The sequence below is a fragment of the Lygodium microphyllum genome, chromosome 23 (genome assembly GCF_053477565.2).
Source record: "Lygodium microphyllum isolate KBCC chromosome 23, Lygodium_microphyllum_v1.1.10, whole genome shotgun sequence".
Taxonomy (NCBI): Eukaryota; Viridiplantae; Streptophyta; class Polypodiopsida; order Schizaeales; family Lygodiaceae; genus Lygodium; species Lygodium microphyllum.
The window spans coordinates 45,399,601-45,413,011 of record NC_141157.1 but is presented as its reverse complement, the minus strand read 5'-3'; the positions used below and the strand labels follow the sequence as shown (position 1 = coordinate 45,413,011).

At 37.4% G+C, this 13,411-nt stretch overlaps 1 protein-coding gene across 1 annotated transcript; it reads right to left on the bottom strand.

Annotated features, from left to right (window-relative positions):
• Positions 1-237: 237 nt before the first annotated feature.
• LOC148016134 (uncharacterized) lies at positions 238-3,533 on the bottom strand. Its single transcript, XM_087664684.1, has 8 exons — positions 3,219-3,533; positions 3,061-3,111; positions 2,836-2,960; positions 2,335-2,466; positions 2,118-2,256; positions 1,973-2,017; positions 1,858-1,885; positions 238-1,771 (listed from the first exon to the last, which is right to left on the bottom strand). Exons 1-8 carry the CDS (start codon positions 3,414-3,416, stop codon positions 1,656-1,658), a joined length of 834 nt encoding a protein of 277 aa, XP_087520810.1. The 5' UTR covers positions 3,417-3,533; the 3' UTR covers positions 238-1,655.
• Between the last annotated feature and the right edge of the window lie 9,878 nt (positions 3,534-13,411).

The window sequence follows — 13,411 nt, the reverse complement described above, 5'->3', positions numbered from 1 at the left end:
AATAACTTGTGATACCTTGACATTTTCCACCATCAAAAAACCTTTTTTGGCATGCGCTTGTAATTTTATGGCATTTTTCTAGATTGCATGTAAGACAACAAATCTGTAGTATTTAACACCACATCGAGGCATAAACAAAGACGGGTCACAACTTAGGAATCAAATTCAAAATAAATTTAGACATTAAAAAACAAAAACATCGCAAGTGATGACAAGTATTTCGCCCTCAAAAATATTAATCAAGAATGTATACATATGTTCCACATGTGGGGATATACTACAATGACTTATACTCTTTAAATCCTGATTGACTGAGAAAAGGATCACAAAAATAAAAGGCCACACCAAGCCTAATAAAAAGGGCTATGGAGATTTGAGGTGATTTAAGAGATGTAATTTGTCAAATATAAAAGAGCATTTCAATGTCAACCACACGTAGATGAATCTTGATGCAGTGAAATTGTGTTAAACATCAAAGGTTTAATCCTGTTCAAATGTGTCCATGTGGGTGGAGTTGCAAACTTTATCATACAGGACCATTATTATGGAATCAAATATGCACCCATAGTCGGAAAACAATCACACCTAACAGAATCTTTGCCTACATAGCTAGCATCTTGCCAGGCCAATAGTAATAAATTTTCAAATAACTATATGCCCAGCTAATGTCTATAAGAGCTGCTCTAAGGCTTCCAAATAAAAAGTTGGGTAGCCCTTCGAATTTGAGGCCCACTGCTTATCTTGCTGAGACAAAATGAGGCTTGTATGTTGAATCACATATTGTCCTGCATATGCTTGTAGATACTCTGCCAGCTCTTAGGAAAACAACCATCCATGCTTCTACAACCTCCTCTTTGCCTCACTTTCATTTTACACAACTCATAGGGGCATCTCATTCTGAATCACATTATTAACTGCTAAACTTTTGATCCTGTGTGGCACACCTTTCCTATAAATTGCCGGTGGCAGATATTTGTATCTTTACCTGTTTCATTGCAATGTTTTGGTTGAAATAGGGCTCCTGTCTTAATCCTGTTGTCTCAATGCTCAGATACACATCTGCTCTGCACAACCAACCCTTTCTATTGATTGAGAAAGTAATGGAACTCCCTAATCTCATCCACAATAGATTAGTGTGAAGGTGCCGATTTTCTCTTTGTTTGTGCAGTCTCCAATATGAGCCTCTTGAGAAAGAATGGGTCATAGGAAAGCTTGTAAGGTAGAATTAAGCATGAACAACCAATTGCATCCCTAACAAGCCATGCTAAAGATCAGGATTGTCCTTAATCAAAATGCTAACCATCACAACCTCTCTCTCTCTCTCTCTCTCTCTCTCTCTCTCTCTCTCTCTCTCTCTCTCTCTCTCTCAGAGCGGCTTAATAGTAACACTAAGATTTCCCTCATGCATGCCTTAGAAACTTCCCTACCGTACAAAATCTGTTGGTAGCACAATTGACTTAATCTAATACAATGGTCCTTTACATTAAAGTTATATTTCTACAAATCAGAATGCCTGCTTGAGCTTGCAATTGGAAATAAACAAATGGAATCTGCTAATCACAACAATAGCTTCCCCCTTGACCACACAAACAACAAAGTGTGTGCATTCCAGTGCTTATAGACCTCCCCGCTTGGAAATGTCCGCTTCACACTGCTCAGCCAATTCTAAGATTGTACATCAAGATTCCACTGATTGGACTTCTGCAGGTTGGACATATGTTACGGTCTTTTTGACATTGATTAAGGCATACATGGCAATAGTCAAAGTGCACTGTCAAACACCAGAAAGAGTGAGTTTCTCATCACATAAATGATGTACTGTTCTGCACAACATCATGAAAGAGATGATGGACTTACTGCATGGCAACGGCAGAACATCTCGAGGCTGCACATCAAGAGGCTCCAAACTTAGGTTAAAGAAACTCATTTGATATCATGACATATTCGTGTTAACTAAATACATTAAGATTACCTGGACAAAGCAGATTCTGCAGGTTGTTCTATCCTTTTCTTGCTCCTGTGCAAGCAGTCCAAGGTTATGAACAAATCTCAGCAGGACAGCACGAAGCTTTGAATTGGGCCACTGAGATACAAGATAAATTCAACTGTAGGCTTACATATTTCTCATTCAGATCCATGTACTCCCGTCTAAGCTGGTCAATCTCTGCCTTAAACATGGCATGTTCGTGTGCAGTGGCAGTTTCAATCTCCTTTTGCTGATGCTTGAGTTTGTTGCATTCTTTGATGGCCTCTAGACTACAAAAGAGCCTTATATCAAAAAAGTTGCATCCTGCTGGAAGCACACTCTTGCAGCATGGCTGATATGCAACTCACCGTTGCTCCTCCAGCTTCCGTCGAACCGTTTCATCAATAACTTCTAGGAGTTTCCTAGCTGCATGCTGGACAGCAACCAGATCTTGATAATCAGCCCTCCCAACAGATGCCTCATCAACAAGGAATTTTGCCCTGTTGATAAGGTAGAATTAGGACACTCCTGTTTATTTCCACCACAGCATTTTACGAGCAAGATTGATAGCAAGCCACAGAGCACACATATAAAACACAGGCATTGCCATGACTCTCAAATAGGTGCCTATTGATACAAAAGTCATTATCATGATAATTCACAGGCCCTGATGTAAGCTTGTGTTAATGTTATAATAAAGCCAATAAGCACAGTATCATACAGACCCTCGTGTAATGTGGTAGTGTCATAAAGTCAGTAGACACATCTAAATAAGAGTACCATACAGACCCTCACGTAAGCTAATGATACTCTAAATCAGAGTATCATACTGATGCCCCTCAGTTTTTGAACAAAGTCCATTGCCATACCCCTGAATCAAGGACTTCATCATTAGATGGCACTCAATATTCTTTGAGTTTGCCAGCTCCGCAAGCTCGACATCATTTTTCTCTTCCATCTGACGAATCAACTCAGCTTCCTCAACAGCAGAGACCTTGCAAGTTTGACATATTGAATTTAGAAAAGGGCAGCCAAGCCACACGCAGACAAATGATAAGCAAAGAGGTATGTTTTGTGGCCAGGTTCCTCGTTACCTCCTCCTCTGCATGCATCCACTGTGCCCTCTCATCTTCGATATCAAAAACCTAGTCCACAGATCTACCAACGCTGTAAAACTGAAAACGCTTGATCAAGATGCCACATCAGAAGATCATATGTCCTGCATACCTGTGACAAAAGGAGATCTCTATACCTGAGCGTCTTCGGCCCTCTCTTCTACTTCTGCGTCCGGCGAGACGGTAGCAAGCAAGGCCAAACCCTCGTCGGCGAGCTGGAGGACGAGGTCTTGCTGTTGCAGCCAAGCTTCTTCTTCCTGTGTGGCAGGCCTGGGGGGTGCACGCTTCCCGGTATCAGAGCAGGCACAGCCACCAGGGGTGGTCTCCATTTTCATGTGCCGGGCGGCGATGCGTTCGGCACCGGAGGAAGAACAGGTACAGGGACGGGCACAGGCAGACAGACAGACAGACAAAGAAAACCCTAACCAGACCCTCAAGAGCTTCCCCTTGCTATTTTTGGCGTTGGAAGTTTGAACTTTTAAATTTGATGGGGATAAAACTGCACACTTGCAGACTGTTTAGAGGGCGTCCCTGCGCAGTGCAGTTGACATCCGCGCCACCTGATGCGCGATGGACCGTGCACACGCTTACGCGTGTTCATCGAAACAATTTTTGGAGCCAATACAAAAACCTTCAACCTTGACAACTTTTAATTTTTTTTTCTTTTGATTCTAGAATACAACAGCCTTCAACCATGACAATTCGAAGGCTTTTTTTTTTTACTCTGTAGGATTTATTGGTCATAATATGACTAAAACAAACCTCGATTTTACAACTAAAAAACTTCTCTGTAAAAATTTGAAGTTCCCCCCGCCCCAAATTTTATGATTCACTTGAGAGGAAACCTTAAGGAGTGAGAAAGGAAGACATGAAAGAGGGACCCTTCAATTAGTTTAGGCATGTATCATGAACTTCCATTAGTAATATCACTTACATGCTCATGGATTTCCCTACTATGGTGATTGTTTTCCTACATGGCAATATGTTATTCCTTACTACTAGTTAATTTAAGCCAATCTAATTCACCATGGGATTTTTCAATGTTACATGCAATACCCACAAAAAATACACATTCTAGCATACTTGTACCAACTAGAATCTAAAATACAGAAATTTTTATGCCCTTCTTTAAAATGAAGGTACATTTTCTTTTGTATTAACCAATGTTTCATATAGACTTTGATAGCAAAACTTGCTGCTTTGAAAATTTGCCCTTATTTTGACCTAGAAAAAATCACAAGCATTGGAATTTACATGACCTATTACGGTCGATGGCAAAATCTTCTTCAACATCTCATGTTCCTATTCAATGTTGCGAATATATGTGTGCCTAATATTTTAATCAACCAAAAATCTTCTTATTACATTGCAATCAAACAATGCCTACTTGTTGAAAAGGATAATGCTAGTTATCCAAGATCTATGGAAGTGAGAGGGTGCCATGAGAGAGAGAGAGAGAGAGAGATTTTTGCAAATGTGCACATTTATGTTATTTGTTACTAAGGAGTCTTTAAATAGGCATGTGCAACGTCCTTTCGAGTAGCCCACAACCTTGATTCCGCCTCACTAGACTGGAGATTGCACCCCTAAGTTCACTCCACCTTCTTTATTAACACAAGATTCATGATATGAAGTAACATCTTACTTGCATCAACAACAGCTTAATAGTTTTAACCACCCTTTTAGCCTAATGTCCCATCAAGTTGTACAAACATATTAGTCCTAACGCACATTATATTGGCTTAATGGCTTCCTGGTATACATGATTGATAAGATTTTAGATTGCACTAGGTGTAAGATCTCTAGGATGACTCTTTGGCTTTGAGTGGCTCATAGCCTTTTAATATTTCATATTGGGGAGCTTAAGTGATCCCATATAAGACATTGTCCCTAAAGTTAAATATATAATCTCATTGATCACTAGATTACATAATAGTAGCACCCATAGCATCTTGCTTCATACAAGATGCATTTGTGGTAGTGCTTCTAATGTGTTTGGCAAGGGATTTGGTTGTCTCAAAGCTCAGATCCTAACAACATCCATAATAGCTCAACAACCTAACATATATCCCAACCTCCTTGACCCCTATATCTAGAATGCAAGTCCTGATTACGAAGGACATGCATGATGTTTCTTAAACCAAGCGTTACAAAAGATTCCAAATGACGATTGACCTCCAAAGAGCAACCTCGTGAATTTTAAAGGAAAATGAAGGGTCTTGGAAGTGGCTTGGATTCAATAACAAAATGAGACAAAGTGGAACCTCCAAGACATGTGCATTCATTTTGACCATGTGCACATGGTATATGGTTTGAGCTAGCAATGTGTGTAGTGATTATGATCCATATATTGGGGTGATTCTAACTATTGCTATGTATAAATTTAAAGTGGAGGATAAGTTTTGCTTACATTACATTTTGGCTCATAGTTAATGCATTGCTAGAAATTTTAGTTTTTCAAAGCCATATTTAGGGGTTTCATGGCCGATGAGGCCCAATAGAATTGGAGTGCTATTTGTATTGTAAACCTTGGAGAGGTAAATAAGATAAAGCTAGAGAAAGAAATAAGTTGTATTTTGACTCGTGTTTTAAATAAAAATCAAGCACCTTGGAAATGGCTTGGGTTTGATAATAGAAAGGGACCAAGTGGAAACCTCCAAGGTATGGGTGTTCATTCTGACCATGTGCACATGATCTATGGTTTGGGCCAACTATGTGTGTTTATGATTATGATCCATATATTTGGGGGACTTCTAACTATTGCTATTTAGGAAATTAAAAGTGGAGGATAAGTCTTGTTTACATTACATTTTGGCATATAGTCAATGAAGTGGTTGATAGTTTGGTCTTCTGAAGCTAAGATTTGGAGCCTTCACAAGTGATGAGACACAATAGAGTTGGAGTGCTATTTGTATTGTACACCTTGGAGGGGCAAATAAGATAACACTAGAGAAAGAAATAATTTGTGTTTTGCATTTGGAGAAAACAAGATATTTCACACATGTAAATGCATTATACAATATTCATTAGAAAAACATAAATCTTTTTGTTGTAAATTGTGAAATTCATAGTCTAAGGGTGTAGCTCATATTTGCAACAATAAGCTTAGAAAAGCTTGGAATGCATGCCATGCTCTATATGAAAGGAATTATGTACTCTAGAGACCTAGTTGATGTGATGGGATATCATATCATTTCATTGTGGTTCACGGTTTGTTACGCAGAAGGAATTCAGTGTCCTTTGTTCGAGGATAAATCTTGTTAAAGCTAAGCATACTAGCATGGGAAGTAGTGTTGGCTAGAAGAACCAAATAGCTTTGTTTGATACCATAGAAGCATACATGTCATTGCCATTGTTACAAAGTGTAAGTATAATGCATACCTAAAGGAAAACATGTTTAGCAAACTAACTAGGGATGTTAGGCATGACAAATCTTTGGATTATGCTCATGTAGTTACATCCAAAATAATAGCTTACATCTAGAACAATAGCATCCATCCTTAGTTTTCTATCATACAAATAGTTTAAGAGATAAAAAACATGTGTGGATCCACATGTTAGTTTTTGCTATGTGTTTTTGTTGTGGTGGTTATGTTGTAGCTCCCTCTAAAGAGAGAAGCATTGTGATATTATATTTAAGGGGATTGTTTGCCACATGTTGCTTGGTTTTCTACCTTGTTAGAGGAATGCCTTTAGTTTTATTTTGTGAGGGTGGCAAGTTTGTGTTAATTGAAAGAAATACAATCAAGAAATCCAAATTAAAGATTTTTAGGAAAGAATAACCAATGCTATGAGTTATTGTACTTTACTTTACAATAGATAGGTGGCATCTAATGTTAGATACAAAAACTACAAATAGCAATAATCGCATGCTTTTTGACTCCATATGCAAATTCTTTGATGGTTCTAATTGCCTTGAGTGAGCTAAGAAGGGAGGTTAGGATAACAAAAAACTTGTATACAATATTTTTAGGATAAAACCAAAATCTAGCTCAAATGCATTAATAAGGATACATTAATAGTAATCTAAATTACTATTAATGTATCCTTATTATTTGTTTGACTTGGAGCTTAAAAACTCAAATCACAATATCACATAGTTTAGGATAATTAGCTTAAGTAACTCTTGCTTAAAGTGTCTCAAGTAGAATGTACTTTATTAACCTCATATTCATGCCCAATTAATTTTTTAGTTGAGTAAACAATAACAAAAAACTTGATGGGCCCTTAGAATTTCATTTACTTGAAAATAAAAAAACCCAAATCACAATGGCACATTGTTTACTATAATGGACTTAGTGAGCTAAACCTTCCACAACCCAAACCTTTGTGGCTAAGCAATAAAGCATGCTTTAAAAGTTATTTCCATTAAATTCATATGATTGTATTACTTGCGATTCACATTGTTAATTGTGCACAACTCTCAGAGACTTGAAAAGAGCAATGAATTTTCCTTGAGTTCTCAAGCCTTGTCATTATGACACAAGTTATTTCTCCAATCAACATGTTTTAATGTGAGACAAAAGTAATTACAATCAACCTACATGTTGCCTCACTTGAAGTCGTGTTCAAATCGAATGTTGACCCCAAAATGATGCACAAATCAAATGCCGTATGCGTACATAGCGAGCGCTGAAAGGTCCCCAAGAACAAAGAACTCTGCTTTTTGCTCAAAATCCAAGAGAGTAGACTTGCACGACATGAAGCAAGAAGACCAATTGGGTACAATCTCCCCCCATGCCTTGTGTGAGCGCTCCGCAAAGTATGTATTTAATATATTATTCATCTCCAAGCTCAAAAATAGCCCAATTTTACAATTAGCATGCCTTAGCTTTTGTGTTTGCTTTTGTCCAAATAAAGAATAAAGTGGTTGGGCGTCCCAAGTGTCGGATTATGCCCAAATACAATGACTAATAATGAATATTTAAATCGTGCGCCCATGCGCATACAAAATAATAAATATATATCAAGCGCTTTAATAAATAAGCGTGTCAAAATAAATATTGGTGCCACGCCTAAGACGCGTGCCCATCAAAAATGATAATTTATTCTAAATAACTTGAATAAATGTTATCGCCCACCAGTGCTTCTCAGCGCCACCGTCGCCTGCTCTACACATCAACTGAAGCATTCACAATTGCTAGAAAATAATAAAATTAAACCAACAAAAGTGAATGCCTAACAGTCTTCAGCTACAAAATAAATAAATACGTTGGAACTCTGTCCTAACCTTAATTTAATATGAGTGCGCACTCTAAACTCATAAACATCCATTAATTTAAATATGTATTTTGCGGAATCGCTTGCTATGGAATCGCCCACTTGCACATTAAATTAACGAGACATCCGAAAAGGACAGGCGTCCCCATCGACTTTTTGCACAAGGAATCCACCTTGTGTACGAGCCCCATCAAACAAATATAATTTTGAATCCACTGCAAAACCTCACGGAATCCATTGTGGAATATGCCCTGGCATCATACCCCTGGGGTGGGATAACAATTGTCCTCAATTGCTATTAGCTCAATGTGGAGCGAGCAATGAGGGGTAAGTACTTAGGTCACGAGTGTGCATCCATTGGGCCTCTTCAACAGGACGATTTTTTAATTTTACCAAATATCTAGAATATCTACGGCCAGTTCTAGTGGTCATAAAGTCAGTATCTAGAATAGTCTCAGGTTCAAGGATTTCAGTTTCTTCTTCTAACAAAGGAGGATTTTCATAGACATGGTGCACAGGTAATTGGCCTTTGAAAGGTCGTAACAAGCTGATATGAAAAGTATTATCGATTTTCCAGTGTTGGGGTAGTTCTAATTTAAAGGCATTGTCATTGATTTTGTGAATGATTTTGAAAGGTCCATAAAATCTAGGAGCTAACTTTACAACAGGGTGTTTCTCAACACTTTGTAGTCTTCGCTTTTCAATTCGTAACCAAACATAATCATCAACTGTAAAATTCATAGCTTTTCTTTTCTTGTTTGCTTGTTTAGTATATGATTGCTGGGCTTTCGCAATCATATCTTTAACTTCATAAAAAATAGTAGCATGCATGTTGGCAATATCATCAACAGCTTTAACTTTGTTTGATAATGAAGTAAGAGGTATAGGCAATCTATATCCATAAATGATTTCAAAATGTGCTTTTCGTGTAGTTGTATGTGGTGTGTTATTGTATGCAAACTGAAGGAAATACAAGTGTGTATCCCAGGTTTGTGGTTTTGAAATTGTGTATGCACGTAAAAGATCCAAGATTGTGTTGTTTGTAGCTTCTGTTTGTCCATTTGTTTCAGGATGAAATGTAGATGAAAAATCAATCTTTGTTCCTAAGTTAGCAAACAAACCAGTCCAAAATTTATTACAGAATCTACAATCACGATCAGAAATAATAACTTTTGGTAAACCATAGTTAGTGAAAACAGTTTTCAGAAACAATTGAGCAGCTTGAGATGCAGTTAATGTTTTCTTGCATGGAATAAAATATGCATGTTTGCTAAATCGATCTACAATAGTCCAAATCATATCATGATTAGCTTGAGTGTTAGGCAAACCAGTAAAAAAATCCATTGAAATATGTTCCCATGGTCTTTCAGGAATTGGTAAAGGCATTAACAAATCATACTGCTTACCACGGTGTCACTTAACTCTTTGACAAATAAAACACTCAGATACAAAGTTAGAAACATCAGATTCCATCTATGGAAAATAAAAATCTTCAATCAAAGTACGTAAAGTGGAAATGATACCTCTATGGCTTTGATATGGGGGACAATGAATTTCGTGCAACACAAATGATCTAAATGGAACAGTTACACATAACCTTTTCTCATAAAACATAAATCCATCAGCATAAGACAATGAATCAATTGGAATCCAGTTATTGGCAATTAATTTATTCCAATTAGCTTGAAAACTGGGGTCTTGATCATATGTATCTTTCATAGAGATAAGAGAATCAAAAGATATCACAAAGATATTATGAATAGTTTATCTTCTACTCAAAGCATCGGCAACAACATTTTCTTTTCCGGATTGGATAAGTGGATGAAAACTTTGAATAAAAGCATCCCATTTAATGTGTCGGTCAGATATTTGTGGTTGATTAAGGAGATGTTTGATACTTTGTTGGTCAGTTTTAATCATGAATTCAGATCCCATTAAATAGTATTTCCATTGACGTAAAGCTTGTACTACAGCTAGTAATTCCTTATTATAGGTAGAATATTTAAGTTCAGAGGGTCTAAGCTTACAACTAGAGTAGGCTATAGGATGAGAATCTTGCATAAGGACAGCTCCTATTCTAGATCCACTAGCGTCAATGACTACTAGGAAAAATGTCTATTAAAGTCAGGGAGTTGCAATGCAAGAGCATGGATTAAAGTATGTTTTAGTAAATCAAAAGACTTTTGCTAATTTTCAGACCAATGATATACAATACCTTTCTTTAATAATTTTGTCAAAGGTAATGCAAGCAATGAAAAATTTCTCACAAATTTTCTGTAAAAGCTAGCAAGACCTAAGAAAGAACATAATTGATGCACATTTTTAGGTATCAGCTAATTCAAAATTGCTTCTATGTTTTTAGGATCAACTTTAATACCTTCAGATGAAACAATATATCCTAAGTATTCAATTTGTGTTTGAAAAAATTCACTCTTTTCAAGATTAGCATATAATTGATTCTCTTTCAGTAATTTGAAAACCAAAGATAAATGTTCATAATGCTCATTCTCATTCTTACTGAAAACCAATATGTCATCAAAGAAAACAATGACACAATGCTGATGCTTCAAAAATATGTGATTCATCATACGACCGAATGTGGCTGGTGCATTAGTTAAACCAAAAGGCATAACAAGGAATTCATAATGTCCAAATTGAGTTCTAAATGTAGTTTTGAAGTTGTTAGATGTGTCAAGTCGTACTTGATGGTATCCAAATTTAAGATCTATTTTGCTAAATATTTCAGGCCCTTGTAGTTTGTCCATAAGATCGTCTATCCTAGGGATCGAATATCTATTTTTGACAGTGATTTTATTTAGGGCACGATAATCAATGCACATCATATAGGTGTTGTTTTTCTTTTTAACTAATACGGCAGGTGCACCAAATGGAGAACTACTGGGCCTAATGAGTCCTGGGTTAACAATTCTTCAACTTGAGTTTGAATTTCTTTCTGTTCAATTTGATTATGTCGATAAGGTGCTTTACATGGTGGTTGAGGACCTGGAATTAAGTCTATTTTATGATCTTCAGGACATGTGGGTGGTAAACCAGGTGGTAAGTCAGCAACAAAACAATCTTTAAATTGTGAAAGAAATTGTGCGTTGCTAGGATGCATCTTATTTTTCTTAACTTCAATTTCATTCACCCAGATTAAGTAAGATTTGCTATCTTTTCTTAGTGCACGTTTAGCCTATGTATGACTAAGCAATGGAAAATTATCAAAAGTATGTATACCATGCAATGTGATTTGTTTCCCATAAGAATGAATCTTCATTAAAAGCGTGAAATAATCTATATCGGGATTATACTGATGATGCCAAGGCATTCCTAAAATAATGTCACTAGATTGCAGAGGCACAACTAAGAAATTTATACGTTCAACATAGTCACCAATTTTAATTTCTAAGTCATGCACTTCTTGTGTTCCATTGTATCTAGTGCCTATGATGCCAGGAGGCATATTCCACGGTGGATTCCGTGAGGTTTTACGGTGGATTCCGTAAACTTAGATGACCGGGGCTCATACGCAAAGAGGATTCTTTGTGCGAGAAGTTGATGGGGACGCCTGTCCTTTTCGGGCGTTTCATTAATTTAGTGTGTACATGGGTGATTCCGCAAAATGCATATTAAATTAATAAACGTTTATGAGTTTAGAGTGCGCACTCGTAATAAATTAAGGTTAGGATTTATTTCTAACCAGTTGATTTATTTATGTAGCTGAAGACTGCTAGGTATTCACTTTTGTCGGTTTAATTGTGTTATTTTACTAACGATTGTGAATGCTTCAGTTGATGTGTAGAGATAGCAGCAGTGGCGGAGGAAAGCATTGGAGTCTAGCGGGTTTTCGATCTTTGGACTATATTTTGATAGGCGCCACGCCTATATTTTGATTATGTCTATAGAGACATCGATTATTTATTATTATTTTGTATGCGCTTATGCGCCTGGATATGTTATTTTTATTTGGACATTGAGATTGGGCGTGCCAAACTCTATGGGCACCGTCCATTAGCTTTATTTTCCTATTTTTGGTAGAAAGCAAACTCAAAAGCTAAAAGCTTGTCATATTTTTGTAATTGGGCTATTTTTGAGCATAAAGATTGGAAATATACATTAAATACATGCTTTGTGAAGCGCTCACACAAGGCATGGGGGAGATTGAACCCAATTTGTCTCTTGTCTCATGTCGTGCTTGTTTTTACATTGGTTTTTGTGCTAAAAAGTAGAGTGCTTTGTTCTTGGGGACCTTTGGGAATTCACTACGTGAGCTACCTGCGTCCGATCTGCGCACCAGTGGTATCAGAGCAGAGAAGAGATCAAGGGCTTCCAATCGCTACCAATCTCGGGCGAAGGCGGAGCTCCAGGAACAAACGGCCTCTACAGTCAATCTCGTCGCGAACCGTCGATACAGGCAGACTTCTGGCGATCAAGAACCCCTATTCCCACTGTCAGATCACGAAGGACCAATCTCTGTCGGCGGAGGACCACTCAAACACTTCCTTCATGAAGTCGTGGAGTTACAGATAAGCTTGACTAATTTTCTCATTATTTCATTAAACAAAAAGCTTAAGACAAAGCTTAGGAAGCTTTATAAGCTTCATAATTATCAGTCGACTGGCAAGAGGAGGGCCCCGAAAATCACGCGCGGAAAAAACGGACCCCCCCCCTCACGAAAATCGTCGACGTGCTGCTTCCTTTCATATTTAAGCTTATTAAGCTTAAGCTTAACTCATTAAGCTTAAGTCCCTCCATACTCTGCAAGTCAGTGAAGGAAAATAAGTCTGTAAACTCCGGGTCTCGCACTCCAGAAGTCAAGTTCAGTAAGTCACTTGGAATCAAGTCCTGCAAGTTCTGCAAATCGGCTAAGTTCAGCAAGTCAACAACCCTGCAAGTCTGTTATCTGCAACTCTGCAAGTCAGACTAAATCAGAACTGACTAACGCTCGAAACTCCTAGAAGACTTGTTCGTTTGCAAAAACTCAAAACTGGAAAGTTGTTCGCAGCAAGCTGTTTTACCTATCTACAAGTTCGTTGAAGTATTTTCAGCAAACGGAGACAGAAATATTTCGGAATTTCTGAAAATTGAAGAAGAAAATACCCAAAAATAC

Excerpts from the sequence above, each read along its gene's own strand:
- LOC148016134 (XM_087664684.1), bottom strand. The coding sequence starts at position 3,416 with ATGAAAATGGAGACCACCCCTGGTGGCTGTGCCTGCTCTGATACCGGG. Across the intron at positions 3,112-3,218 it reads AGAGGGCCGAAGACGCTCAG|GTTTTTGATATCGAAGATGA; the intron begins GTATAGAGATCT and ends TCTGTGGACTAG. Across the intron at positions 2,257-2,334 it reads CGGAAGCTGGAGGAGCAACG|TCTAGAGGCCATCAAAGAAT; the intron begins GTGAGTTGCATA and ends GCTCTTTTGTAG.